Here is a 26207-nt window from a genome sequence, read left to right on the forward strand (position 1 = left end):
TAAAATGCTAGCTATCTGTCAGCACTGTCACCCTGACATGCTATATCCATAATTCACTTCTGCATGGACAAAACAGTTTCACAGGACAGTCAAGCCAGGCCTCTTACTGCCTCCTGAAAAAGAGGATAAAGATTTTTCCTGAAGTTCCTTGAAGTACTTTTTTTTCTGAGTGCCTTACATAATTTTAACCCTGATGCCATAAAATTAGGCTTCAGAGAAGATGATTCCAAAAGAAAACGTGGTGCCAGCCCTACTTATTGGGCAGCCTGGCACCGAGAGCATCACAGCAGGCCAAAGCAAGCCAGAAAGTTGAGGGAATGAGCCAAGGCAAGAGTCTACCTTGGCTCTGCAAGCCAAGCTGTTAGAGCCATCTATATCCATATGAAAGGAAAAGGACATGAATTGATATATAAGGTTGCTTGTCACTGCCAAGAAAGGATGCCAGATTGTTCACACTGGCTTGGCTTTTCTTCACTTATGGACCTAAATTCATGGAGAGAGGCAGAGCCAGGCACTGAACCCAAGCCAAGTTCCAGTGTTTGTAGACTTGCCCATTTCCATTCTCTGAGGGTCCATTCTCATTCTGGAGAGACTAAATAACATGCCTCTGCAACATGCTCATCTTCTACAAACCAACCGCAATTAATACCATGATTTAATTTTGTTAAAGTTAAGGGAAGCAAACAATTCTTCTTTCTAGTCTGAAGAAGGTTCTGCTTTTCCTGCTGGCTTGTAATATTCAATAGTTAGAAAGCTCAGCTAATTTTCTTGTAATTTTCAATAAAATCCTTGCCCCAGCTCCTCGGTGACACCTGCTCTTTGGAGCAGACATTACCTGCATGAACAGGGCTCCAACCACTCTCTCTGTATGCCCTGTTTCCCCATCCACTCCTTCTCTGCAAACAGTAAACCATTTTTTTTTTCTCTTATTATTTTTCTCTATACCATTCATGCTATTTCTTTTGGTCTGAGGACAAGTACCACTTCCTTACTGCTTTAATTTGCGGTAGGCATCGAGGGTAGTTGTAGTTGGAGCTACAGCATAAGTAATAGCAAAAAGCCAAGAAAGACAAATGAAACTAGTAGAAATAGAGGTATTGCCTTGTAGCCCTGTATGTTCCCATTTTGGCTGTCGACAGGAGGGGGGTCCCAGGTGAGCTCCAGCTGACTTGCAGAAAGGGAGTTGACTTGGACGTTCTGTGGAGCCATTGCCGGTGCTAAAGAGAAAAATTAAAAAAAAAAAGGACAAAATAATTAATATGAAAAAGCAGAAATAGTTCATATCCAGGTTACAACTTTCTGTTTGTGAAATGACCCAGGCCAGACTCTCTTTATGCCACAAATTAGCTAAGAGAATTAGCCCTGAGGTTGCCTGTATCACTGGGGAGGCTCAGCACAGAGGGATGGAGGATGAGCTGGGCTCTGTCTCACCCTTAGACACTCAATAAGCCCAGCAGCTTTGGTTGGGGGCAAGAGAAAGACAAAAGAGAGAGAGAGGAAAATGGCTCTTCTGTGGTCACGTTCCAGGCTTGCCTTCAGTGCTGATGTTGTGTTCTTGAATGCTCAGCTCTGGAAATACCCGTGTGCCTCTGGGCAACCCTGGTGCCCCTCGCCACCGTCTACCTGGCCTTTCTGCTCAGTTTCTGTGCACCACTCCAACAATTAGGGCCAAAAAAACCCTTAAAATCACCTCCAGAACAGGTCAGATGCAAACAAGTTTAGCCAATATTTCGCATGAAACAAAAGGGCTTTTAGTTTGACAGTTGTTAGCTCTCACTTCACTATACTTTCAGGTATACATGCTGGACCTGCTTGGCTCACGATGGCATTTCTCCTCCTTCGCATTGCTCTGACAGAAAACTCATCTTTCCCTTCCTTCGAGTGCACCTGAGTCACTCCATCTTTCTCTTTCGCCCCGATCCAACTTGGTGCAGGTGCATTTGCCTCCCCAGTGACGAGCAAGGGCGCCTGCTTTCCAGCCCTGCTGTCTGCCTCGGGCAGATCTCCACAGAAGAGCACGTGCCGCCTGCAGAAAGGCTGCTGAAACACAAAGTCCTGCTCCAAGTCCAGAAGCAGAGAAGAAAAGGCAAAGCAAAGGCACGTTTCTCCTTGCCCACAGTTCCTGCTGCTGCAGCATTTTCCCCAAATGCCTCAGAAAGCTGCTGCTTTCCTCTGTGCCCACTTATGGGTCATAAGTAGAAGTGATAAAACATCCACTCCTCAAATAAGATAGCCCTGGCTATCTGTCCCTCTGGAGACTTCTTTCTTTAGCGAGAATGACCTTCACAAGTCACACTTTTCCACCAATACTCCTTCCCCCCAGAGTTATAAAATAAAATAGTAATTAACACCCACTCAGCCTGACACCAACTATTTATTTTGTTCTAACTGTGTGGTTTCCATATTATCACTGCCCACCCTGCCGTTAATGGAAATGTTAATAACCAGCGCCAGGTTGTTGTGACAGATGCTTGGGCTCATTATCAGAAATTCTTATTTACCGCTCCATTAAACGACAGAATCGCACAAAAAAACAATTCAATCAAAACTAACTGGAGGAATTTTAACAGCCACATTAATAATCCAAAACATAAATAAAGTTAATGTCTTCTGCATGTTTGCCATCGGCAACTCTATTGCAAAATTATTGTTCTACAATTAATATGTGAAAGGCAAAATTGAAAATAGCCATTATCCTAGCGCCCGGCTAAAACTGTTTGTTTAAGGTGTTTTGAGGCTGCTCCTGGGCTGAGCTGGTGGGATGGATGGATGAGGTGACAGTGACCGCAGCAGAGCGCGGCCGAGCTGCTCCTCCGTGTGTCCCCGAGCCCCGTGCGGGACCATGAGGAGCTGCCACGGGGACAGTGCAGGGCTGCTCTGCGGAGGGCTGGAAACCTCCTGCTTTGCAGCCTTTCCCAGCGCGCGTTGGAGCGTGAAGCCGGGCTGCTCACACCAACCTGCAAACGCAGCTCGCAGGCAGCGACGTGCTCGGGGACACGGCAGCATGTCCGATCACGGAGCCAAGCGGATCACTTGAGCAATGCGTTTTCCTCCCAGGTAGCCACATCACGCTCTGCCCCGAGCTGCCGGCTTTGGAGAGCTCTCAATACCCAGGTCTGAAGCACCATCTACAACAGCGTTTTGCCTCAGACTCCACGTGTCAGGCTAGAAAAATGCTCCAGAGCTGCGACCATCAGCAAGAGCTGCTGCAGCTGCACTTGCCACCCTTTCCACATCCCCTTCTGCAGCCCATGAAGGTTATAAACTGCCGGCCACCACTCTCTGCTGACACCTTTGCAGCTGGAGCTGCACTTTTGCTGTCACCATGGTGGCAAATTTGACAGGAGGAAGAAAACAAACAAAAAAAGACAGTGTGAAGGAAAAAAAAAAAGGCATTTCTCTTTGCTACCCCAGAGCTTTGGCGACATGCAAATTCTGTTTGGTTTCGTGCCCTGCGAGCCTGTCCCTCTGCTCAGCTTTCAAAGGCTGGTGTGTCCCTCCCCTGATAAGCTGGGATTTCGTGTTGACAGCAAGGGACAGCAGAGAAGTGCTGCTTGCGCTTGATGCTGCTCCGTGCAGACAGCACATTACATTAAGGGTGAAATGAAATACTTCAAAAGACAGAAATACATCCCTACAGACTACCTTTTTGAAACCCCCAACCATTCACCGAATGCACGGGCAGCCTGTACCAACAAAAGCAAATAGACTTTAAAGGTGAATTCAAAAGCTTTTTGCCCCCTAGAAACACTGTTCGAGCCTTCTGAGCTCGGAATGTTTTCATGGCTGTTGATATCACTAATACATAAAAAGGAGGGTTAAAGCTGCACTGCTTTGGTGTTAGTGACATTATCAACTACAGCAGGAGTGACACAGACCCCGGGGGTTCAAGCTCAACTCTTGGCAGGTAGAAAGCATTTCATTTTCCCTGAAAAAAACTGTATGCATTCATCATGTCTAAGTCTGCCCATGTATCCCGCATTGGCATCTCATGTGGATACTTGCAAACATTTCTTCTCTTATCACATTTTAATTCCCCTTTAAGGCTCTCTCCTTGATATTCTCCCTCTGCCAAAAAATATGGAGAAAAGCCTGAGTAGACTGTGCAGTAATTAGGAAAAAACAACACTGGATCGGGATGATGTTGGCAGGATTGCACAAAGACAACACATCTACCTGCATGTGCAACAAGAGGGAGTCAACACGTGCAGATGAATAAAGCCACACACCCAAATCTGCAGTTAAACCCATCGCTGCCCTGGTTTTTCAGTCACGCTGAGCAGCCTCTGCTCACGCTGCAGCCAAACGGAGCTTGCAAATGCCTATAACCTTTAGAGAAAAAGTGCTCAAAATCCCTGGAGAGCAGCCTGCAGCAGAGGTCCTTGGATCACAGACGCTTCACCCTAGTTTTTCCTGGGATATTTGCTCGCTGGGCTGTGTGGCGCTGATAACTTTTCATCATGGTGAGGTAGGGCTGTGCCTCCATCCCTTCTCCTAGTGACAGTTGCTACGATGCTCTGTAGCACAGGTAGGCCACAAATCCTCGTGATTCATCCTCTAAACTTAATAAAGGTTTTTATGAAATATTCCTTGCTGCTGTTACATCTGCTCAAATTTCCGGGCAACGGAGGAGTTTTCTATATATATATTTTTTCCCAGTATTATGCCAGGAAATTTAGAGAGAAGTCAGGTTCAAGGTGCCTGACGCTCGAGCCATTTAAACAAACATGCAGATAAAAACCAAGAGGCAGCTCCCCTGGATGAGTCTGAAGATTTGCCACGAATCAGCTTGATCTCATAGTTTCAAACTATCCAAGCAGATTTCTGCTTTGTAAAGAGATCTGATCCTTTTCCATCCAGTATGCATCTTCCCCCCCAGCTCATCAAGGCACGGTATTGTGAACATGCCTGCTTTTCCTCCCTTGTAATCAATATATTTGCATTTCAGTGTGAGCACCTAGAGGCCGGAATCTCATTGCACAACGTATTGCATAGACACAGAACAAAGAGACAGCTCCAGGCCTAAAAAAGCCTCTAATCTGCAGGGCTACCTGCTATGATGGAGAGGTGGGCACCGCATGTTCCAGCGCATCAGTGATAATCTTATCTACCTAGTCACTAAGGACAAGAGAGAAGACACAGCAACACGGAGCTTAGCTTGCTCTCAGAGGGAAAACCCAGCTCTTCCAAAGTTTACACCGTGGTCATGGGAAAACAGAATTGGGAAAGATTTTGGGAGGGGGCAAACAAGCCACCCTCCTGCATCACCCCATGCCCTGCTCTGCTGGGAAGCTCTCAGTGTAATCTTGATCCTGGACCTCTTTCCAGATCCCCCTCATTGTCTCCAAGCAAACTCTGCCCATGTAACCCTATATGCACGCGTAAAATTTAATCTTAGGTTGCTTTTTTTTTTTTTTAAATGCTTTTTCTTTTCTGCATTTAAGCTCTGTCCCTCCAGTGGACATGGAAAACTGACTGTTCCCGCGCATTCTGCAACAGCTGCCTGCAAGATACGGCACAAATAAACAAGTTAAGTGGATCATAAAGAACAACCATAAAAAACTCAAAAACACTGATTAGCAGGGTGGGTCAAACAAAAACAAGAGGGGTTCTTTTTTTTTTTTTTTTTTTTTTTTTTTTGGCTCAGAGAAGAAATGCAAGGATGGTCTTTTCCAAGGATGAACAAAGAGGTTTCTCTGCGGCCTTTTCCAGTCACTCCATGGAGGAAAAGCGGCAGGAGAGAAAAATGTTCCACATTTATTTCCATGATTATTGGCCGTGTCCTTACAGGGTATGTGAAAGGGAGGCGGGAGGAACCAGCTCGGTCTCGGTGCAGCAACACCTCTGGATGCCATCAGGAATGCTGTGTGAACTGCACTGATTAATTCAATAACAATTAGTAATTGTGCTTCAAAAACAGCTACTGGGAAGCAGCCTTCTGCTGTGACAAAGCAGTACAAGTTATATTTAGAGCAGAAAAGAGGTTTCCCACCAACTTCTGGCTTTGTTAAGCTAGGATACGAAAGTATTGCACCCTTTGATATCACATAGCTCCCCTAGTAGGAGGCATCTAGACCAGCTGCAAAACACAGGTTTCAGTGGGAAAACATTATTCTTCAGGGGAGAAATCTATGCATTGACTTACAGCACAGATCAGGGTAAGAGAGCTTGGAGCATTCCCTGGTCTACAAGGGACCACAGACAATGACACAAGAACACCTTGACCAGCACACCTCTTACCCTCCCGAACACTAAGAACAAGGGAGCACAGGGCAGTCCAAGCAAAAATGGAAAGACAGACCATATCTTGGTGGAAAAAAAGGGGGCATGAGCAGGAAAAAGATGACGGATTCGTATTCACCACACAGCAGAAAAACACTGAAGTGAAACGAGGACTCGAAATGGAGCATCCTTTCCATGGGATAGGACTCGCGGAGGTCATTTGCCAAGGCCGTTTTCCCAAACCAAGGCGGCAGGAGGAACCCTCCGCAGATGTGACTTATTCATGAAGCAGCTTTGTAGAACAGCAAGGGAGTCGAGCAGAAACAACTCACCTTCCCTGCCAGCCGTGGTGAAAACATTCTTGCTGCAGTTACTAGTCTTTGAATCCAGCTTTCGGATATCCCCACGTGCAAATCAGGATTTTCAGGGGGCAGGTATAACCTGAACGACATCAAAAAGTCCCCAGGTTTGCACTGTGGTGCCTTCCAGCCAGGCTGGGCTCCAGCAGAACAGCCTGCAAACAAAACCTGGCCACTTTGCTCCTGCAGGAGCCCACGGAGCTGCCTACCCAGTAAGAGCCTTTAACAGACTATTACTTTGGACAGGGGGACTATCCATCAAGTGCTTGGCAATGTCCTGCCCAAAAGAGATGCCGTAAAAATCTGCCTGACTGCTGGAAAGGACACACAGGTGGTTAAACCAGGGGGGAAAATGAGAAGAAGAGTTTTTTTATTTCTCTATTTCTTATGTGTGGACAAGGTCGTGCTCCCACCCACGCGGCTGCAACCCCAGTAGGAGCCTTGCAAGGATCAGGTGTGCACAAGCGAACCCTGGGCTCCAGTCAGAGCTCCAATCTCCCTCACTTACATCACCATCGATCAGGGCCGGCTCCGTTAAAGCTAGTGGAGCCAAACTCATGCAAAGTGGGGCAATTGAGTGGTATCGGCTCTGATGAGGGCAGGATTCGCCCCCCAGGAGGTACTGAGGTTCCCTGAGGGCTCACGAGCGGCAGTAGCGCCGCAGCGGGAAGCGCCGCTCTCGGTTCTCCGCAAACAGCCACCAGGCTGAGTCTAAATTCCCTCCATCAGCCCCTCTCCCCAGGCGCCCTGGCTCCCATGACTCCTCCTCCTCAATTTATAGCCTCCTTCCTCTCATTATAACTTGCTAGTCCCCCACTCTGATACCATAATATCACGGCGTCAGCAGTCAAAAGCACCCACTTAATGCTCACTAACAATAACCGCAGCAGCTCCTGCAGCCTGCACGAGCACCACCAGCTCCTCACACTCCACTAAAGCCAGGAGACATGGACTGGATAATTAGGGTGAACCTCCTCTGGATTTGCCATCTATCAGAAGTTAAAGCCCATGCAAAAATAAAGTCACACTGAGCAGGTGAGATCTGCCACTGAGATAACCTTTCTGTATGGCTTTTGAAGCAAGTCAGGCAGTGCATCCCCACGAGGGATTAATTTAGGATTTACAAATTGCCACCATCGGGGAAGCCTGGGAGCCTAGAGAGGACTGTGATCTTGTGGTCCTGCAGAGAGAGAGGCAAAAATGTCTATCTTCTAGATTCTGAATGAGAAACCCTTGTTGGTATTTTAATCATAGGTTTCCTGAGTTCTGTTCCTCACTGTGGTCCTGTGCCCTGATGCCATCCTGGATGTCTGGATTGCTGCAGAAGAATTTTAGAATATTGGTAATTCACACTTTTGTCAAAAAATGGCTTTTTTCTCTTTTTCTTTTTGCTTTCACTCCACAAGGAGCAACCTGAAACGCCTTCAGCTCCCTGGCTGATGCTGGCTACCGCAGGCAGGTGCAGCAAAGAACAACAACTTGTGTTTCTCTCAGGTGTTTTCTCTCAAAGACATAGAGGTGAGCTGAGAGCCACATGAAATTCCTCACAACCCTTTGCTCTCGCAACCCTGGAGGAAGGACTGCAAGCAGGGCAGGACAGTACAAGCACAAGAACCAGAAATCTGGCTGCCAATATAATCCTTTAGTCAAAAATGCTCGAACTCCAGTCTGTGCCTGCTGAAATATGAGTTATTAGCCAGAGGCCTTCTCACTTCTTCACTAGAGTAACTGATGGGCCGTTTTACTTTAATAGCAATCGCTCATGTGTTTTATAAAGGCAGGTTAACTCCTTGGGGGTTAATGGAGTTGCTGTGAGGCTCTGCACGCACGACGGCCCCGCGTGTCCCCCTGTATCCTCCCCGCTGCCGTCCCTGCGCTTAGTTCTTCACAGGCCATAGAACCGCTTTGTCCTCGCGCTCCCACTGCACCAGGACGCGGCAAGGACCCGAGCTGATAAATCCGAGGGACAGTATCTGTGCCTGGGGCTCAAGGTGGGGCAGAAAACCAACGCCGAGCTGTTTTGGCGAGGAGGAAGCCCGTCCTGGGCACGGAGGGCACCTCAATCGTGGTTCCACGGCACCTGCGCTAACAGGGAGCAGGGAGATCAGCGAGCCCAGCTGATCAGAAGCCGATTATATTTTTGCATGGGCAGAAACGTCTTCCCTATGCTGAGCTGCGATAAAAAGAGGCAATTAAATGCGAGCTAAACAGGAGCTGGTGCACTGCATCAAGCACAGCTCTCTACCAAAGACCGCTTATGGCCAATATTAACAACTTAATGAGCCGTTAATGAGGCACACATTCAGCTTTTACTTGCAGCATGAAAACATTGCAAATCATTTTAGGGAGCCTCTGGACTGTCAATGGAAAATTCGAGATGTCAAATCTATGTCTCAATCTGGACACTCCATTCCAGTGCATTTTCTTAAAACTCCTTTTTCTCTATGGTAGAATAACTTGCTTTGACAGCAATATGACTCGCACTTAGTCTTTGCCTCCTTCTGTCTTGACATTAGATTTCAGTCTCCAGAGAGCTGCAGGGATGTCTTTTTGACATGTTGACATTAAGGACAGTTCTTCCACAGGCTCACACTGGCGTGGTTACATCCTGCCTTACTGTTAAAACATCAGCTATGGAACTAATTTACCAAATTTGGAGGTTTAATTATGAAAACCTCAGTACTAATCTCTAAGTAGATTAAGAATCCAAAGCTACTCCTAAAAAAAGAGCCAGTTTGTGCAGGAATGTGAACTAAGGTTTATGCAGAGAACTCATATCCATAATTCCCCAGCAGCGCAGCTCCACCAGCAACAAGCAATGACTAATGCTCTAATGTAGGCACACTTTTGTTGTTATTTTTTACTGTCCTGTCACAGCCCTGCTGGATTAGATAACGCAGCTGAGTGCTATCTATACTGCCATTACCACCAGCGGAGCTGCACTGATGGGAACAACAAATCCAATTTGGGCTTGCTGGAGACAAGCCCCAAGTGAAACCATGAATAGGGCGACTCTGGATGAGCTTAAAGCCAACCAAGAATTACTGATACTGTCTAAGCAGTAGCTGATGCTGCCTTCAGAAATGGAAGGCTGCTGGTTGTGATCCTAATGATTACCAGTAATGCAAGAGAAACTGGAAAGAGGTTTCTTTCCCAGCTCAAACAGGAAATGCATCTTCATTCTTATTTTTACCCTCCATTTTTCCTACAGTTTTCTTTCCTTGTTCTGCTCTCATCTTACTTTGCTCTTTGGGAGCGTAGAGAACATGGAGAACTCTTTACTCATGGTGGAAAACATGGCTTGGACCCCAACCTCTGAGCTCCGCTGAGAGAAGAAAGGTGCTGGGGGCAGGGTGAAAAGCAAGTGCCACCCCCAAAACACTGAAGTCCCCATCAAGGTAAAGAGAACTCACAACTGATGATGCTGGAACAACTTCAGCCATAAAGGCAAGGTAAAAAGAGGAATCACTGTTTCAAACACACCCTGCTGTCCCCTGCAAACAGCTTTTTCCCCCTTGATGTTCAGATGTCAATAATTACTATGTAAAACCCACTTCACATTGCAAAGCCTTGGTGCTTCTAGAGTGCCAAGGGAGGTGAAGCCGTTTGTTTCAAGTCCAACCAAACTAAACCAATCATTTAATATCTTTCCTACACTGCTTTCCAACAGCCACCCCCATGCACTCTTGTTTATCGAGGGCAGATACTGTCAGCGGGCTGGCAGGTTTCAGAGTGCTGCAGTGCAGCATGGCCAGGATAATCCTTCCCTCTCCTCTGTGAGTGGAGCCTGGGATGGAAATGCCCAACCAGCCCTGCTAGCGGTGCCAGCAGCAACGCGCTCCCTATCTGCATACACACAGTCGGGCTCTGAGAGGCACCACACATGTGTCCCCAACAGATAGGGGAAAACAGCCACGGGGGCCACAGAAGACTGACTGAAGCTGCCAGCTCTAATGTGTTGAAATGTTGTCATTCCTCTTGTAGGCTGTTAACAAGAAGGCACAGGGGACTTCTCTCCATGGCATCTTCTTAGCTACTTGCTGGGTGGAGAAGATGGGAAAGCGTCTATGTTATAAAAGAAAGGGGTGCCCAAGGTGGTGCCAAGGGTCTCCCCTCTCCAGAAGGTGACCAACAAGGGCAGATGACACCATAGAGAAACACATGAAAAGAATGAGGTCTGCATAAAGAGATGAAAACAGTGAAGGACAAAGCAGCCACCTACTCCACAGCCAACCTTCTCCACGGCCAACCTTCTCCTGCATTAGCAGGAGATACCAAGAGGCATCGCCCGAGTCCAAACAGCGAGCTAAGAAGGCACAGGGGTGCGTTGCTAGAAGTAGCTCCTGAAGGGAAGCCACAGGAGTCAAGTCTTTGCCTCCATGCAAGGTTGCTACTTGCTCCTTTTTCCTCAGCAGGACTTCTCCTTCCTCAGGCAGGTTTTCAACCCCATGCTTTGTTATCTCCTTCCCAGTTCTCCATTGCTATTTTTGATCCTGGAGCTTTCCAGGGGGGTTCTGCAAAACGCTGGAGACACCCAGGGGGCTCCGAGAGCTCCCTCCTGATGTGCCTGGCAGAGCAGAGCCTCCCACTCAACCTTCAGGTGCAGGAGAACTGGCTGCTGCCAGCAAAATAGAAGGGTTTGGGAACTCCAGGAATACCTACGGTACGGCTGGCAGGAGGGCGGATGAAAATAATTGCAGAAAAGAGTGAAAACAGGGCTATTTGCTTTGGCTTCTGTAAGCTTTGTGCTATGGGATAAATTCAAGTTTTTGAAGAGGAAAGGAGAAGAGAGGAAAGAAGCAACCGTCCCTCTGTCCCACTCCTGCTGCCATCTCACCCACAGTCTTGCTTTGATGAGAGAGAGGCTGGCAGGAATCCTGCTTTTCCGAAAGATGATATTAGCATCCAGCGTGCCATTTTGGTGCAGGACTTCTAAGGAGTGCATCTCTGTAGCCCTGCTCTTTGCTGCTTCCCTTCCCTTTATAGCAGCTGCTCGGAGGGATTATTATTAAAAAGAACAAAATAATAATAAAAAAACACCTTCAGCCTCACCAGTTCTTGTGAATTCTGATGGTCACCAATGTCATTATCAGTTATCATGCTGCCCATCACTCCCCTCTTCATGCCAATGAATTTATCACCTGCTAAGACAAGTGTCTCTTGGAGAACTTCCCCCACTCTGCTACCTCCTCTCCCCATACACACGCTCTCCTCCAACAGCAGCTGGAAGAAATTACCAATTCCATTATTTCTCATCCAGAACAGCTTTGCAGTAGATGGGAGAAGCACTGGAGGCTGCAGGCTCGTTAGCACAGGATTTGTATAACAGCCTTCCATTTTATTCACTTTCTGAAATTAGGTGAAGCATGTCTGCCCCAAACCTGTGATTTCTGTTTAATTAAAATGCAGGTAGTAGAATCTCCCCAACGCTGGAGACAAGCACACAATCACATAATGACAGCGACCGGGGAAAATAATGTGCTCGATATAGCAGCGCCTCTAACAGAGGCCTGATTCCAGCCAAGCCGAACGGCACCTCTGGCAGCAGCTGTATTTAGGAGCAGGAGGAGTATCAGTATCCCGAGCCTCCCTGCACGCTCCCTGCCTTTCCAATCACAGCCGCATTCCCCGACAGCTCAACTGTTAAATGAATTAACAAGGCGAGCGGAGGCCTTGCCGAAGGGGCCGCGGTCCCTTCTTAATTTCTGCAAGTGGCGGCGCTCAGTTTTGCTGCCGTTCAGCAGGGGATGTGCGGGGCTGGCTAATGACCGGGGCAGAGCCGTAGCCGGATGGAAACGGGCAACATTGCAGGGATCTGGTCTGCCCAGGAGGCAGGTGAGTGGAAATACCTGGTACAGAGCTCCAAATAGTCCCGGGATGGGGAATAACTGCTACCCACATGAGTGGGGTTTGCAAGCACGCAGGCAGAACACCAAGCAGAGCCTTCATGGGGCCCTTTCACCTCGCTTTGCTGCACCTGTAGCAAACAGAAACCCCTCAGCTTGCACCTAGCCCCTTGCTTCCCCAAGGAGACGGGGAAGCAGATGTTGTTGGTGCCTGGCAAGTTGTCTGCAAGGCTCCTTGAAGGTCTCAAAACCTCTCCCTGTCCCTCAGGCGAAGGGTTGCAGAGCACCAGCACCATGAGGACACAGTCAGTTCTGAAGGTGGAAGCAGAGGTTATATAATAAAGCAAAAAAGCCTCATACAAGTGTGAAGATCTACAGGAGGATCCTACATTCATGTCCTCTGCAGCAGGAACCTGGATTGTCCCTAGCCAAGGTTAAATCCATGATTTCTAAAAGGATCCTCCAAATCATGCCACAGCTTCAGAAATGCCAGCCCTGACTGAGGAGAGAGGACCTCCCAGATATCTGAGTTTTCTTCCAAATTTGCTCCTTTCTGCTCCCCTGCTCCTTGTCTGAATTACGATCAGGAAGATTTGGGCTGTGGGGTTTAAAGACATGATATAACAACATTTTCTTGTTTCCCCAGTTGAATTTATTTGCTCTGTGCATGTATAGAAATGTCTTTGCTGGCTCCATTTGCAGCAGTGAGATATTTAGTTCTGAAACAAAAATACGTTTTGAAAGTAGATACAGTTGGGTCCACTTGGGGCTTTCTTTGCGGTTTGTTACAGGAAGAAGTCGGAGCAGCAGCAAACGAGAAAAAAATGTAAATATTGCCAACTGTTTCTCAAGGATTGTGCTGCTCTGATTAATTTATGACTTTTTCAAAACAAAAAAAGAAAGAAAAAGAAAATGCTACACCATGAAAAGCTGAAGCAGAGTTTAAAAAAAGATGTGCTCCTCCTAGTTTAGAGCAACAGGTTATACAGCGAATACCAATAAAATGAATTAGGTCTGCGCTTGAAAACAAACTTCAAATTTGAGCCTCAAGATAAAAGAACAAAAGGGCAAGCAGTTTTCTTCAGGTCAGTGGAGTGCTCAGCAGGAGGTCTGTTTTAGGCTGGGCTTTATTTTAAGCTCTAAAAGAACTTGCTGCAGACATTGATACTCCAACTAACAAATATTTCAGCACCAGCCTTTCAACAGTTGGGGCCACCATAAATACGGCAGAAGGTGTCGTGGCTGCCAGGAAGACATCAGCTATTCTAATCCTGTGCTTCTCAACAAGCTACTGAGAACAGAGTTGGCTCCAGGCTACGCGGGCTGTGCAAAATCACCTGTTTCACAAAGCACTCAAAGCAGCACCTAGTTAACTGTCTTCTCCTGACTTCTGCCTCCAGCTTTCCGATGCAGGGCTTTTAAATTGATCAGCAAGTTGCACTTCATAAATACAACCTGGATTCATGCACTGGGTCTGCAATAAATAATGGCGAGAATAGTGCCCCAGCAGCCCAACAACTTTGGAGGAGAGGCTGGATGCAGGAGTAGAAGAGTCTGCATTTTCTTGAGAGGACTGCCAAATGATTTGTGGCTCCAAAACTAACATTAAACTGAACACAATGTCGTCTTGACTTCCACAGCATAAAAATATAGCAAGATGTGATGCACAGACACTGTCTCTGCTCAGAGAACTATAAAATAAAAGAACCGGCTTTCCAAGTCTCCCTTGTTTTTCAGCTTTGTTTCTTTTCCCTTGTGGCTTTCCTATGCTCCACTTTTTACTTCTTTAACTTGAGTCAATTTTCCCCTCAAGCTAATTTGGTATGAGCAGTCATCTTTCTGAAACTGCGAAAATATTTTCTCTTCTCTCTCTTAAATGCACTCCCTTCACATATTCCCAGCTTGTAGATGGGCTGGCTTTCAAACAGCAAGAGACTCTCAGTACCAACTACCCTCTTCCAGGAGAAGGCACTACGAAAAATTATTGGGGATCATGACTCTTGTGAGATTTTTCAAATCAGGCCTTTTCCAATAACTGAAGAATATTAAAACATAGTGGTACTTTTCAAAAAATCTATTCATTTTCCTTCTACATACCTGCTTCGCCCACAAACACTTCCACTGGTGTGCTGGTAGGGCTCTCACCAACTATATTATATGCCGTCATTAAAACTTCGTATCTTTTGTATTTCTTCAACTCTGAAAATGCAAATAATTAAATTAAAAACATTTTAATTCAGATACTTTTTAGACTCCATCCCCTCTTCATCACCAAACTTCTCTCTCATTCAATACAGCATTAGAACAGTGCACCAGGGCAATGGCTAAGTACTTCCATCCTTCCCTAATTCACACATCACAGCAGGGTTTGTACAATTACAAAAATCTTTGCAACGAAATGCCCAGATTTTCTACTCGCTCCTCGCTGTGTTGTTCCTCTAAGGGGAACAATTCCTGATGGGTAACTAGCAACAGGAACATTTCTGGGTCATTCTTGATGGCAGAAAAAGGAAGAACTTTGCTCTTAACGTTCAACACGTGGACTCATTTTGTTCTCTATGGGCAGGAAGCAATGGAGCTTCAGGCCTTTCCTTACCCTAGAGGCTTTCAACCTGAGAGCCCTCTAGCAACTGCAGTGCTCAGGAGCCTCACTGCTGGAGAGGGTGCGGAAGATGTGCAGGAGGGAGCCCACAGTGCCCTCTGATTTACTGCATGCACCTCTTGTTCCCTTCAAAGTGATCCCCGTTTAAACATCACTCACAAGGAGAAAGGAGAATTTGAAATCTGGACTCCATTTGGCCACTAGGCATCCAATTTCTTTGCTGGCATATAGAAAACCGCACTGACAGATGAGACGGGAAAGTGAAAGCAGCGTGAAGAAAAGCAAGCAAACCCTATGGTATTTGGGTAATTAATAGATGCAAGGAGGGGTGGAGTAAAATCATAGCAGCGTCATTAGGGGAGGCCACAGCTGAGCAGCTTCAGGATTTGCATTCGCAGGATGGAAGAATCAATTCTAACAGAAATATTTATCATCTAAAATATTTAACAGTGAAATTATAGTATGAGAGAGATCAATAATAGAAATTGCTTTATGTAAATCAGCATTGAATTTATTTAGGCATGCATGGACAGGGGTCTAAATTTCCCTCTTTGCCAATAATTTTCTCAATCACATTCTACCCTTAATTCTGTGGCTGACAGCTTGTCATTGGTTCAGTAAGGTTCAATAAACTTGGCCATACTGGTCCTTCTAGATTCAGTTTTGTGGAATGGTTTACAACTGTTCTGCTCGTGTAGCTGACAGGACCCAGCAGCATTCCTTGGTCTCAGGTACACAGAAGATGACATCTGATCCATCAGTAATTCTTTGCCAGCCCATAAATAAAACAATTACATAATGCGTGATACAGACTTCTTGATTGGGATTACAGCACTGGACAACTTGCGCAGGGAAATTTTGATTGCTGCCGTCAAAAGCCACAAGGGAGATTTCAGTGCCAACTCAATGTGGAAGAAAATGGAACATCTGAGAGTTCATGCATGCAATCTCAGTTGGGATAGGGCTTCATTTTTTTAGCCCATCACAATCTGTAACTCAAAAGCCTTGGGCAAAACCTATCTAGTGAACCATCATTACCACAAAGCAACTTGCCTTTTAACTCTGTCGAATGCTATTTTATTCATTTCCAATTGAAAACACTTCTGGAGATGCGCATAAATTCATTGGGCCCTCTCTAAACTGGCCTCATACTCACGGAACGCCTGAGCATCCTAATGCTCAAATCATAGGACTAATAACGTGACACAACTAATGTGACACTAAACTCAGTCAGACTGTGAAATATGAAGGAAGCAAATCAAAAGTCATTTAGCATCAATAATAGTGGTATGTGAGAGTCAATAAAGCTTCACCTTCCCAGCAGCCATATTTCTACAACAGTTATCTACTTACATTATCAATGTCTTTTTGTTTTTTTGATGCAGGAAAAACAAGGCTTAAAGAAAAAAGAGGAATTCAAGGAAGCATAATCACTAATCTGAGCTGATTTCTGCTAGATCCACTGAGAAGAACCATATGAATTTGCCTACCATGTATTTGAAACCATTACAAAGAGTCTTATCTAAAGGCAGTGTGCACTTACGTGTTAATTCATACGTCGTTAATGCAGAGCTGCTGTTCACTGTCTTGAAGCTGCTTTGGGCTATTCAGGGTAAGCAAAGCAGAAAGCTTGTTACGGTGCAAGGAAATCGTTACTGCAAATGATGTACAGCAGAGACAGAGGCAAATGATGCAGCACACACATACACAGTTTGAGCTTTAGGACTATACCTTGAAGGGCAATAAAATCACATCACTCTCTCGTAATACATCAAAAGTATCTCACTCACAGAGGGCTGTTTCATTTCCTCCTCAAACAGAAAATCTCACAAATATACAACACAGGGAAATGTTCTGATTCCTAGATTAAATAGAACAAATATATGAAAAGGAAATTTCTGAGGGGAAACTCTTGACTCTGCACTACGTTCTTCTCAACATGCTGAATTTCAAATGTGAAGGGTAAAGATCGTCAACACAGGCCACAAAGAGTGAACAAGTGAAATAGGATGGGATCTGCTTCTTTAAATGTATGTTAAATTTCCCACGGTTTCACTTATAGCATTCAATATGCCTGCTGTGAATGAATTGTAAGAATATGCTAAGCTGTGCAAAACAGCAGGTCATTGTGGAAGAGAGGTGTACTGAGGTGAGAATTGTCATATTACCAGGAGAGAAGAGGGATTTTTTTTCCTTAAAATACTTCTTTCTCTACCTCTTTCTCTCCCTCTGGCTCCCTAGAGAAGTACAGCAAGGTGTTTTCTACTATATCGCTATCGGGAACATAGCTGCAGGGCCAGCCAAGATAAAGTAAGAGAGGGGACCGGTAGGAATTCCAGTATCCTCTCTTGTAGAATTAGAGAGCATCCAAAATCACTCTATATATACACCGACATCTATAGGATCTTCCCTCTCGCTGGAAGTCTATACACTCCCAGAACTCTCATTGGAGTCTGATGATATAAATGAGAGCAGATTAAGATGCTCACATTACATTTTAAACATCCACCTCTCTTTTTCCACTCAAAAAAAATCACTTTTTTTTTTTTTTGGATAAAATCTACATTTTTTTGTGTGTGTGTAGAATCCACAGGATTTTAAGAGTTCTGGCAAACACAGAAGAGATGTGAGATACTCACATCATCTTCCTCAGCCACATTCTGCCCATCTCTATTATTCTGAATATACCACTGATGTCAGTCAGGACAAAAGCTGGTCCCTCTGTGAGCACATCTCACTGCTGGGCTCTGTCAGGCTCCTACTGAGTGCTCACATCTTTGTCTCCCAGCATCCTGCTCTTTCCTTTGATTTTCTTCCTAGTCCTTGTCTCAAAAAACTTTTCATTTTTTCCATTAGTTGTCTCTCACTCCACCTTCTTGCCATGTGAGCCAAAACCCCAGTGACTCACATGGCAAATAAGCACCTCAAACTTCTTTTTGAAGCTCCTTTTTGCTATTTTCCTCCAAAACAAAAACCAGCATTTTTTAACGTTCTATTTAAAATTCCTCCTCAGCTAATTTCTTATATTGCAAAAATAAAAACAGAACATCCATTAGGAAAACCATTACAAAATAGTGGAAAAGAAAACACAGGCCAGCTGATGCAAATGCAGCCCTCTCTTTTTTTGTCTAAAGGCAGAACGAACCAGGACAACCACGAGACAGAAGGAGCAAAAAGCAGGAACTCAGAGGACACTTGGAGGACACATTGTCACTTTAAGGACACTGCCATAGATCAGAGTACATCATTATGAGTGATGCTGATCAAAGTTATTAACATTTTTCAGCATCTTCACCCTGATGGTGGAAAAGCTGAATTATCCACAGCAGCCTCACATAACTCTTTAGTGTCCTTTCCATGGGGTACAAGGGCACCTATTGGTTTGTACATTGAGAGAGTGCCATTGCGTGACACCACAGGGTCCCAAACACAGGCTTACGTGTGAGCTCTGCTCGTAAAGCTGAAGGATTCTTGATGGTTTTGGATTCTGCTCCAGATCCAGCGTCATAATCCAGCTCCCGATAGTAGATCCGGTAGCCCAGGAGCAAGCCGTTCAGGCTCTCGACCTTCGGGGGCTGAGAAAAGTTCACATGAAGAATGGGTTTGTTAACATGTGTTTTGCAACAACCCTCCAACAGAGCACACGGAAGCTTAGACCGACTCTTGACATAGGCCTTATGCAAAAGGATGAAGTTCTCTAGCAAATATGGACATTATTAATCTACAGGGTCCGAGTTTGTGTAATTTGAAAAACATGAGTTACAGGCAACTGATGATTTCACTCAGCTGTGGCAGCTACAACAGGTTCTTTACTTAGAAGTCTACAGCTGACACGCTTCACTAAGACACAAGCTCCTCTCGTTCCTGCTCCACAGAACCTTGTGTGCAATAAAGAATATAGGAAACCCATGTTGCTGGCAACTAACAGTGGATAGTAAACGACTATTCCGCTTCTTCCAAGACGACAAAAACATTATTTTGTCACAGATACAAGAAAAATATTTGTTCTTTAGTGGCTATTTTCCTTGGGGATTCTTATTCATATGTCATTCTGCATTTGGTGTTATTTTACTGAAAGACTGATGAGAAGCTGAGAATTGGTAATATTTTGGGTTTTTGGTGGTGGTGCCTGCCATGCTACGGACAGGGCTCAAAGCACTTCCCTCATGCCTCCCTCTTGCAGAAAGGCTGGATGAAATCTCTTCTGAACTCAACCACAGATCTTCTATGTGCCAGAAAAGCTTTAGAGAGGAGTCACAGTATGATGGGCTACAATCTGATGGGGATGATCAGTCTTGTAGGAGAATCCCAGCCTTCTCCAAGACAGTTTGGAGCAGGTCAGTATGTATAGCCGTTGGGTTGACTCAAATATTTACTTTTTTTTAGTTTGCTTATTTTGTTTTGTTTTCTGGAACACACCGCATTGTACCTCAGCAGTCCTTCAGTATCTCCAGACCAATCCAGTATAACAAGAGCTACCCATTTGTTCTACTGAGAGGAGATTTTTGTCTGAACGGCTTGCTGGAATAAGCCAGGCAAAAGGATTCTTGATGTTTGGGAAAAGAAATGTCTTTCAAGAGTCAAATGCAGGCTAAAAACTGCAGAGAAGAAAAGATGCCCTAAGCCATTTATCTTCGAAAGATCCTTGTACTGAAACTTAAGGGGCTGAAAGGATAAATGAGAAGGATTTTAATGATGGTCTTGCCTTTAATCTGGAAAGATCCTTAGGTGTCTCGAGAACTTTATTAAGGAAAAACCTTTGTCCATCATTAAAAAATTAACCACTGGTGTAAAATACTGTTACAGGATCAGGTAATACCACACGTAAAATTTTAATGAAAAAAAGTAAGAAGAATATTAAAACAGAAAAGGAGGCAGACACCTGGTAACAACGAAACATTGCTACAAGAAGTGACAAGAGACTTCCATTACTTTACTATCGTACCAAGAGGAAAGGGGGGATGTCCTTTCCCAGTGTGAAGGATGCCTCTTTGAGCAAGAACAGAAATAACTAAGGTAGTTTGTGGCAACCAAAAGAAGAAAAGTATATGCTAGACAGAGGAAATGTAATGTCAGAAAACCACACAGAATACTACCTGAAAAGGAACAGAAACTGCTCCTGCAAAAAGCCTGCTTCCTTTCCTGTTGCCCTGTTTGCAGCCTGCTGAAAGCTGTCCAAAGAGTCTCCAGATCTCGTTGTACTTGCTCTGTGTGGCTGGAGACCCTCAGTCATCACTATGCATCATATTCATTATTTCGCTCCGTCCTTTGGAGAAGCTCTGGCTGACCTGCAGTGCATTTGCACTACAGAATGCCACAGGAACACAAGATTGTGAAGGACCTCGAGAACCACCAAGCCCAGCCCCTCCTGACTGCAGGAGACAACTGTTTAAAATCCTTTTCACGGACAGAACACGCTCCATCAGAAAACAAGGCTTTTTTTCATGCTTCCTGCTACCACTACTGGAAAGCTGTTCCAAACTTCACCACTTGGGTGGTTAGAAACCTTAATTTAATTTCTAATCTAAATAATTCATAGCTAGTTTATAACCATTTGTTCCTGCTCTAACATTGTCTTTCCATTTAAATTGTTCTTCTCCCTATAGGGTGTTTACTCCCATGATGTATTTTAAAAAGAGCAATCATATCCCCTCTCAGACTTCGTTTTACAAGGAAAATAAATCAACCTCTTGTACAACAGCCTTTCCTAGTCAGAGATTGGAACCCCCTGTGCGAGGGACTGAACAAATAGACCAAAAAAACCTGACAGCCTTCTCCTCGTCTGGCTGATGATACGATCGCTCATGCAGCAGCTCAGAGGACTGTTCTCCTCTGTAGGACAGGGAAGATGAGATATTATTTACTGGCAATTACAAGTATATCAATCACAAACTTTTTTTTTTTCCCCCCCCTCCGATCTTCTGCCTTTCTTCTTTTGTTCTCTATATGTTACTGAGGTTGCTTTAGCTCTGTGCCCTAGCAGAGAAGGGCTCTCCAGCATGGCAATATCATTGCCTTTCTTTGTCCTGAAAGGGAAGAATTGCAACGCAGAGAATGAGGATGGTTTCCCCCTAGATGGGGTAAAATGAGGCACTGTCGTCCTACTGCAAATATATCTTGTGTACATCCCTGCAAAGAAGGAGAGAGGTTGTAAAAAAGCAAAGCCTGCCTGGCACAGAAGAAAACTTCACAATGAGAAAATACTGTGAACATTAATTCGATTTATATTTCAGGTTGGACATAAGTTAATTATTACCTAGAAGGAAGGAGCTCCTGTAAAGATTAAGTGTCTTTTCCTATTTCACTTCTTAATTGGTGAAGGTGCAACACAGCACTTAAAAACAAAAGATGATTTTTTGGACAAAAAACTTGGAATATCCAACTGAATCTTAAGAGGAAAACACTACTGAAGAACTAAGAAAGAGACTCCATACTCTGCCATGCAGCGAACTAACAGGTGCAGCTTAATCCCTCACTGCAGAAGCACACAGATTTCATGATAGCAAGCACGGGAATTTTTAAGCCTTCATTTGATTCTCCATTTCCCCCCTCCTTTAAATTTAGGACAGGGAAACTCAGAAAATAAGTGGCTTGAAATCTGCCTTGCTCCTTGCCATGGAAACGATGATTCTTTCCTGAAAAGTGTATTTTGCTGAAAAGTCAGGTCTGCCCCTCCCTATCTGTCTTTCATGGACAAAACTGCTTTTGATGTAATGGATTATTTAGGATTTTGTATTTATATAGAGAAAGGCTTGAGGGATCTGCTGAAGTAGGTAGAATGATTACGAGAGGCAGCCTGTAGTGTCGTACAGAAGAGAAACGTTTTTGTGTTGGTTAAAAAAAGAAATAAGCCTGAATAATTGTTGTCTCTGAGGTGGAAGCACAAGAGTACACACACCTGATGTTAACGATAGCATCATCCAGAACATTTGAAATAACCTTGCATTATTGATACAACAGACCGCAATGGAAATTACTTATTTCTTCCCTCTTTAAATTTAAGAATAATGGACTGATCGGACCAAGCAGCTGAAAACAGAGATAGTGCATCTAGAGTTTGTTTTGTGAATTATTAACACAACTCAAAGTTAAAAATTTAGGTTTGCTTGGAAATCTACTCTCCCATTTAGCCCGAGTGCTGTTTTCAGTTTACATTATTCCTTGAACACTGCTGTGAAACTTCCTGTTAATTGCTGGGTATTGCGGGATTTGAAGATTTTTGTTTATTTGAAAAATATAGCACGGCTGAATTACCAGGACCCACTAATATCCATGTAGTAATGACACGTAATCACCCACAACTCCCTCGAGGTGGCTCTGGCACAACCACCCCATTTCATTTTCATGAAATAAAAAGCATCCAATTACCTAAACAACCACCTATTTCGCATTAATTACACATCAATAATCAGTCAATTGAGGGAATGCCTATTTCTACAGTACATCACGCTTCACATCCTCCTTGTCCTCTCTTTGCGTACCGTTTTCTTCACTGTGGCCTTTATTTTGAGGTGGGTCGATTGATTTACATCTCCCCATAATTCCTGTGCTAAAACTGTTCAGCATGTCTTCTATTTGTTCAACATGCTGTAAGCAATGATGTTACTTAGTATTATGCCACATGAACTTGGGCCAGCAACCCAGTAATAGCGCCAGGCATATTTCTGAAATGCTGCTGCACAGCAATAAACAGACCCTCCTACATATATTTTTTCCAAAATGCAAGGAGCCCCATCTGTACTGTAAATGCCTATGTATATTTTTCACTATAATGCAAGCTGTCCACTGCTATCCTTATTATATGCGTACCAGATTGGCTTGGGAGCACGGTGGGCAGAGGCTTTCCAAGCTAGGTTACAGAAAACTTGTAGTACCCCACTGGGTTCCCTCCATTAACGCTTACTCCACAAAAAGAAGTCACAGGCACTGGGTCACAAAATGTTCTAGCACATCCCAGGAGGCCAGTATTGGATTGAAAGATAAAGGAAAGCACAGGAAATGCTTATAAAATGCAGACTTGGCATGAATACTTTCTCATTCAACACAGAAATACGGTGTCGAGCTGAAACTTGCTTCTCTCTGAAGAAATCTGAATTTTAGCCTTCAAAGAGCCAAAAGCCTATGTGGAGTTCCTCAAAGGCAGGGACAGGATCTCAGACCCAGCATATACTTCTGATTATTTCATCAGCTGAAGGGGACAGCATACAGTGTGAAGGATGGATCTTTTGATTACCTGATCCTCACTGACACTCCAATCTGTTGGAAGCTTTGTATGTAAACAGGCAGTTCTTTTGATATCAATAAAAGGACCAAAGAGCCTGTGAGAGGAACGATCTTGGGCATCTCTCTACCAACTTTTTTCCCTCCCAAGGTTTCTTTTGCAGGGCACAAAGTTCGAGCAACAGCCAGAAATTCTCATCTACTACTAAAATAAATGCCTAGACCAAGAAAATGAGGAATTGGCTGCAGTCCTTTGTCTTTACTTCCAACATTTCCAATTTTGACTTAGAATACTTCCAACCTCAGGAAAATATCCTTTGCAAAGTCTCAGCAGGATCAACAGGTCAAAACTAACAACATTTGTCTGAGAAGCAAAGTAATTTTTGTGTTTTACCTACCTGCCATTGCACAAGGACCGATGAAGTAGTGTGGGGAGTTACTAACACAGAACTGGGTGGTTCACTTGGAACTAAACAATGAAAAAAAAAAAAAAGCAAATCAATATGAAAGGGTAGTAAATGAGCAATATATTCATCAAATTCTCATTCTTCACTGCTGAGCTTCCTATCCCAGCTACAACAGGGTGGCTCTCAAAGCGAGGCACTGAGGATAAATAATGCAATCAGGCAGAAGCCAGTTCCCTCTCCCCTTGCTCTGCCTGGCAACATGAGAACAGATAGGAGAAAAGTTAAGGGCCTAAATCTACCTTGTGTACATTGGAAAGGCAGGCAAACGTGCTGAGTATCTACTTGAGAGCAGGAACAAACTGCTCGCAGATCTTCTGAGCTGCTTTTCCCCCAGTTAGGGCAAGTCCACATTGTTTTTAGGAGTCTGTGTCAGGTATTCACAGATTATTTCAATCAGAACAGCTGGATTTACCATGGGTTAACCCATTCCTCTGCTGCAGCCTATAGCACACAGGAGCTTATCAGGAGCTCACAGCCCTCCACAGAGCAATGCTCTGGTGGCAGCACCAGGTTTGCTCAGCAGAAAAAACGTTCACAGTTTGTTAAGGAGGTGAGAAGCTTTCTCAGTGTTTCCCCATTGTGTTGCAAGGGGGCCAAGCAAAACCCAGGATTCACTGTAGCTCAATTCAAAGCGAATTGAAAATAAAATTTCCAGTTCTGAGACAGCAAGTCAGTACTGCCTCATTAGTACCAGTTACAGCCTGCACTAATACAGCAGCTATTGTTCAGAAAGGTTCCAAAAGTCAGGATGCCTTCAAAAGGCACGTCATTTGTTTGGGTATTACATGGGTTCTCATTTAAATTAGTATATCCCTAAGCTCTATTCCCTGGCTTTCTCAAGATCACGTTCTTTAAAGCTTCCTTGGCAAAACTCTTCCCTACTTTCGTATCTTAATGGCATATTTGACGAGTCATTCTGTGTGCAGCATCGAGTGCCGTTTAACTCCTAGCACTGTATATACACATATGCATCCTGGTGCAGCATCCCTGGGCAGTCTCCCAGCCAAAGGGTAAGCAGTGATGCTTTTTTCACACTTTGGAGAATTCCTCTCCCCATTGGCAATCTCATTTGAGAGCTATTTCTGCATTGAGGCAATGGCTTTATACAATCAAGGAATCAGAAGCTGATCTCTAAGGCTAAAAATAAAAGCCTTGTCAATGTCATTCACAGTTTATTAGCCTTGATCTGCAGGATTAAATGCTCATGTTTGCAGGAGCTTCCTACTCCTCCTTACTTATACCTCCACATTTTTGCCATATTGCAGACTGATGTGGGTTGTAAGTGAAAACAATTGAAGAAACTTCTTCAAATGTATGCACGGTTCTACATTTATTTTTAATGAACTCTTGTAAATTATTCAATTTCTGCAAAGATAATGGTTAGTGCAGAGTTTGGAAGCCAATCAAACAGAGTTTAATTCCATTTGGAGACTCCTGAAAGTATGATTCATTATCAGAGGGCACAGCAGGACACTTAAGACTGCCTGTTATTAATTCAGCCAAACCTCGTTACTACCTGTATCAATCTCCTGTGAAAAAGAAAATCTGTGTTTGATGTCAAATCTTCACTGCACCCTCTCCAAAGCCACAGCGTGGAATGCAGGCAGTGGTGAGGATGTTGCAGCAGGGTCAGCAAGCCCAGGAGCAGAAGGGAGCACCCACTGCAAGGCGATGCCCCCATCGCTCCCTCCTTGGCACTTACCATCCTGCAGAGTTGTGACGGCTTCGGTCTCCGCGCTGAAGTCACTGTCTCCAATATCATTCGTTGCCTTCACTCGCAGTTTGTAAGAGGTGAATGGGTTCAAGCTGTAAAAACACAGAGGAGGGATGAATTCTCCCCCACTGACATGACTTGCCTCAAAATAAGTCTCAAGAATTTGGTCATTGGCAACTGAAGCTCTTTGTCTTTTCCCCATATCACCATTTTTTCCCTTTTTTCTCCCACCTTCCATGTGAAATGAGAGTGTTCATACTGCTACTGTCACCAGCATCTTCTCAGATTCCCTTTGGTCTGAGTTCTTGGAAACAAGCATGGATTCATAACTGCAACAGGCTTCTGAAAGCAAATATTAAGTTGTAGTTCATGGAGAAAGCTGTGAGAGGGGCTTGTTGGAAAGGGCCAAGGGGGCTGTCGTTATAGTTCTGTATGGTTATGCTAAACGTAGCCTTCAAAGTTCTGTGTAAGCTTTGTCTGAGAGATGCACAAAACACATCTGTGGGGCAGCTCATCCTCATTTTGCAGATGGCAAAACCACAAAAGAGAAGGCAGGTGATGTACTCAGAGTCAGCCAGTTAGTGCACAGCTGGCACTGGAATTCAGGCGCCAGCCTTCTGACTAATCCACTACACCGTACCGTATGATCACTGCATTTTATTCCCATTGAATTTCAAATTAATGCTATTACCTGGATTATTTAATAGAGACAGAACAACAGGTTCCCTGCAGCTCTTTTGTATATGTGGTGCTTTAAGATATGCAAAGAGCCATTTC

The 26207-nt window shown here is 44.5% G+C and overlaps 1 protein-coding gene across 2 annotated transcripts in view; it reads right to left on the reverse strand.

Annotated features, from left to right (window-relative positions):
• The window catches only part of SDK1 (sidekick cell adhesion molecule 1), a 332432-nt gene that overhangs the window by 25203 nt on the left and 281022 nt on the right, over positions 1-26207 (reverse strand). For both annotated transcript variants that reach the window (XM_026054081.1, XM_026054080.1), the window contains 6 exons: positions 25419-25522; positions 23648-23718; positions 18469-18604; positions 16573-16632; positions 14525-14626; positions 1102-1217 (listed from right to left, as the gene is read on the reverse strand). In XM_026054081.1, coding sequence (XP_025909866.1) covers positions 1102-1217; positions 14525-14626; positions 16573-16632; positions 18469-18604; positions 23648-23718; positions 25419-25522 — 589 coding nt within the window. The remainder of the gene's footprint in view (positions 1-1101; positions 1218-14524; positions 14627-16572; positions 16633-18468; positions 18605-23647; positions 23719-25418; positions 25523-26207) is intronic.

Source organism: Nothoprocta perdicaria, unplaced genomic scaffold (genome assembly GCF_003342845.1).
Source record: "Nothoprocta perdicaria isolate Ctin4 unplaced genomic scaffold, notPer1 scaffold_12, whole genome shotgun sequence".
Classification (NCBI taxonomy): domain Eukaryota; kingdom Metazoa; phylum Chordata; class Aves; order Tinamiformes; family Tinamidae; genus Nothoprocta; species Nothoprocta perdicaria.